At 40.1% G+C, this 4,186-nt stretch overlaps 1 protein-coding gene across 1 annotated transcript in view; it reads left to right on the top strand.

Moving 5' to 3' along the window:
* The first annotated feature begins 214 nt into the window (after window positions 1-214).
* The window catches only part of LOC135467032 (homeobox protein goosecoid-like), a 14,041-nt gene continuing 10,069 nt past the window's right edge, over window positions 215-4,186 (top strand). Inside the window, exon 1 of the mRNA XM_064744789.1 lies at window positions 215-281. Coding sequence (XP_064600859.1) covers window positions 215-281 — 67 coding nt within the window. The remainder of the gene's footprint in view (window positions 282-4,186) is intronic.

A 4,186-nucleotide genomic window follows, 5' to 3' on the forward strand; every position in this document is an offset into this window, starting at 1 on the left:
AAAGGATAGTGCGCCAACCCATCAGTCATTAAGAAGAGGACCACCAGTAGTGACAAATCAGTTTGAAAAGATTCATGAGTTAATGTGCTGCCCCAACAAATATTCAGCATTATTATTGATGCGTATAAACATCAAAGCTGTGTCACAGAAACTTTGAGGTTTTTTATCTTCAAAGGATCCCAGACTGTCAGAGGTCTGAGTTTTATCATTAGAGATGGTTCCTACCCCCTACAGGCTGGGTCCGGATATCAGCAACCATCAGCCGATCAGCCCCCGAACAGGTCTCCGAACCTCTATAGATTTGCAGAAACCTCTGGTCTTGATCACTATGCAAAGCGAGATGAATGAGACAGATAACCAAAAACAGCCTACAACAGATGTGGAAAACGACAAAGTATAAACTCACCCTCAATGGGAGACACTCATCAATCTACAGAATGGTTTTAGAAAAAAAAATTGTCCAATGTCAAAACTTTATTTTTATCAGACTTCACCATCACGTCAGGCTTTAGCAGTGCACAGTGCCAGTCAGGACGCCGTGTTTCTAATACACTGTACACCAACTCATTTTAACAATCCTTTTTACTCTAAATTATTGTCGTAAAAAAGTACTTCAAACACGTAACAAAACACACATTAGGCCGTTGAAAAGGTATTTGGGTTCCACGCGAAAAGGTCCACCGTCCCTATTGTGAGAAGATCGGCTCGTTCAGAAGGATAAGTTTACACACCAAAAGTTGCAAGTACGTGTGAAAATGAACACCCACGGATGTTTCTCACCCACAGGTGTAACTCAAACAGGCGTACAGTGAAGCATGTATAGTGCCGTCAAAACACCACCCAGGCAAGTGTCTTACCCACAGGCTTACAGCATCCACACATCCACACAGAGAGCCATACAAAGAGTATAGCTTATTTAAATAACTGTTTTCATAGTAGCTTATACGGCAATTTCTGACTACACTGGACGTCCTCCTGATGTAGGCTTAAGCGATCTTCTCCATGTAACTAGGTATAATGTAAATGAATGCAAATCGTAAATGAATGCAAGTGCGACTAACTGCTGATGACAATCCACAGCTAGAAGTTGCTGATGAAATATACTATCAGGATAAAGCCGTCTTGATGGAAGGAAAATAGAAAGTATACGCTCACTCTTCAGTGATTCTTTGCCCTCTTGAAGCTGCATTAAATACAAGTAATTCTATTTTTGTGATGCTGTGAACGAAAGAACAGCTTGCATGTTACAGAATGGAAATGAACTCGTTTCTTCTGGAGACTTACCTATACTTCCTACATGATACTAATTACAGGTAGTGCGTGGAATCTCGGAAAATCGTGCCGCTAATGCGATCATGGATCTGAAAGAATCGTCAAAATAGTGCCATCATCTAAGATTTCGTCACTACAGTGCAATATCGTTCAGTTTTAATCAAAATCGTTTCATAACCGGTAAGATTTCCATCACTATAATGCCATTATCGGCTAAATTTCGTCAAAACCGATCCTTCATCGACAAAATTTCTTCACGATCGTGCATCTTCGGTGGCTTTACTTCACAAAAGTTTTTTTTGTCACATCATCTTTTGTACCATCATCGGTCAGATTTTTCTTTACAATTGAATCATCATCTATCAGTTTTCTGACCGGTGGGTTTTCGTCAAAACCGAGGTCAGCTGTCATAATCGAACCATCTTCAGTCGTTTTTTTAACAATCATCGGTTGGTTTTCGTCACAATCGTGCCATCATCCGTCGATTTTCGTCACATCGTGTCATTATCGGCCGGTTTTTCTAATAACTGGGTCAACAATCGTGTCACCATGTGACTGACAAAGGATATCTGCATGTGTTTTCGGAAAATGAAGGAAAATTGCATAATTGACATATAGCACAAGTAAATATCAATATCGAGTTATCAGTCGACTCAAAGTGGTATAAACTCGACTCATATGACGACAGCTATAATGACCGATTCGATTTAGCTGATGAAAGCTGTGATGTCATCTCAAACCCGCTTTACATTGACATGATATTTAGAATACATGGTAAGATGGACTTAAATGATGAAATATTTTACTGGCTGACTTCAATGTACGACAGATATATATATATATATATATATAGGCCTACGTATAAGGCAATTAACCTCTTTGCGGTTATTCAGCTATAACTGTGACAATCGACTCAATTGATGCCATGTTAATATAACGACACAGTCGACTCAGTTGATGTTATGACCACATATGTAACTTGAATGATGAAATATCCAACAGCAAAGTCGGACAACTCTTCGTTGAACCGCTGTTAAAAGTTTCCTTTGTATATGCATCTTACCAGTGTGTACTGCGAAAATCCAATATGGCAAATCTTAGGTTGTAAAGCATGCATTTATTTATTATCCTATACAAAAGTTGCATGCAACTGTGACATTTTAAAAAAAATTGGGACAATTCAGTATTTACATTTCCTTAACTACAGGCGTGTACAGTGTATATACAGCTTGTACAATTCATTCCGCCACCTTTATCACGACGGGTGTGGACTCGCACTAAACCTCACGTTTTTACTTCCGCGCCATTTTTTTTCCATATGGTAAACGAGGAATCAACAGCCTGTGACAAGGTTACAAGGTTAGCCGGACCAAAAGCTCGGGCCACAGTGGGGCCAGTTGTGATAGAGCAAACCGGATTAATTAGGAGTGACCAGTGGTCGTTTTCACTTGTCTGACCATTCCGTGGGAGAGCACGGACTTTATTTATACACTGCTTAACACCAATATGTTTGTAGACTTTTCTGTTCAGAACCACTAGACCGTTTTAGTGACGGTTTTTTTTCTCTCGCTGGCGACGAGTCGACAGTTTAGGGACTTGTCTCTATTTCAATGGATCGCATTTAACCCTGTTGATTCTACCCATCACCCTTGCAGCTAATCTCCCAATCAATTGTTGGGTACTCTGTTAGTTTCTCCTCTACCCGGTCATTAGTACGTCCATACGGTACTGTCCTGGTCACGACAAAACAGAGAGGTCCGACTGTAATGCGTAGATAACATCGCCAGTGTCACCCCACGGCCCGTCACACGGAGGCTCCCAGCGCCACAACAAATCTGTTCCGTGTATGTATTAGTTTATCAGTTCAGTTCTCTGTCCATTCACTTTGGGCCTACCTGTAGCGCTCTATTCATCCAGGCTAATTATCGTACGGCTTGCTCGTATTACGCCGTACTTTCCCCCTCTTGGAGCTCCGTTTCACTTAAATCTGTCGGCCCACATTTTTTAACGAATAAAAAAAAATCAACAAAAGAGCTTCGAATTTCTTTCACAAGCTCATGTTTTGTATACTTGCCACAAATCGAGATGTAAAATAAACTTCTGACTCCCTGTGCTGTGGTGCAATGTGTGACTTTCACGGCATATTCTTAAGCAACGTCTTCCAATGTAAACAGTGTATTATTAAATATGTTTCAGATATGATTTTATTAACTTTTTGCTGTTGCTTTTCGCTTTACTCCATGCGAATAAGAACTGCTCATCACTATGCGCCGGCACTGGAATGAATGAATGATTATGGCTAAATTAACGCCCACTCGCAATGGTTTAGTGTTTTAGCGAAACGATTATTTAGCAACTTATATAAATACGTAAAGATGTCCAAGACTAAGTTTGGTGTGTAAATGACATTATAAAGTATACCTCATGTACATATGTATTAATTCCACGCATCCAGGAGCAACCACAAATACTATGCTTAAATACAAACACCTAAAACTGTGAATAGTCCAGTGGAATTAAGTAATGTTTAATTCCGATTATCTGCCTCCAGCGGCTCGCCGCTGGAGTTTGCAAAGAAAAAAAACTTCTGAAGATCCGAAACACCCAGATTCCTAAGCAGATGATTTCGCAATTGAGGTGCGATCTTCACTTTCGGAAATAGATATTGTTAAGGTTTTATATCTGTCAATGCCAAAGCAGTATAAAGCTGTTTTATAAAGGTGAGACGGTTTGCTGTTATTTTAAGCTGAACATGATGAGCAATTGGTATTTACAGGGCACAGGGTGTTAACCTGGCGAAGAAGTTAAAAAAAAGCGCACGGCGTCAAAGTTGGCGCCGGTGTGACATGAAATTTGATAACCCCAAATCATGAAGCGGCTGTAGGTTGGGTTAACTTACACCCAAAAGTTTACA

Source organism: Liolophura sinensis, chromosome 6 (genome assembly GCF_032854445.1).
Source record: "Liolophura sinensis isolate JHLJ2023 chromosome 6, CUHK_Ljap_v2, whole genome shotgun sequence".
NCBI lineage: Eukaryota > Metazoa > Mollusca > Polyplacophora > Chitonida > Chitonidae > Liolophura > Liolophura sinensis.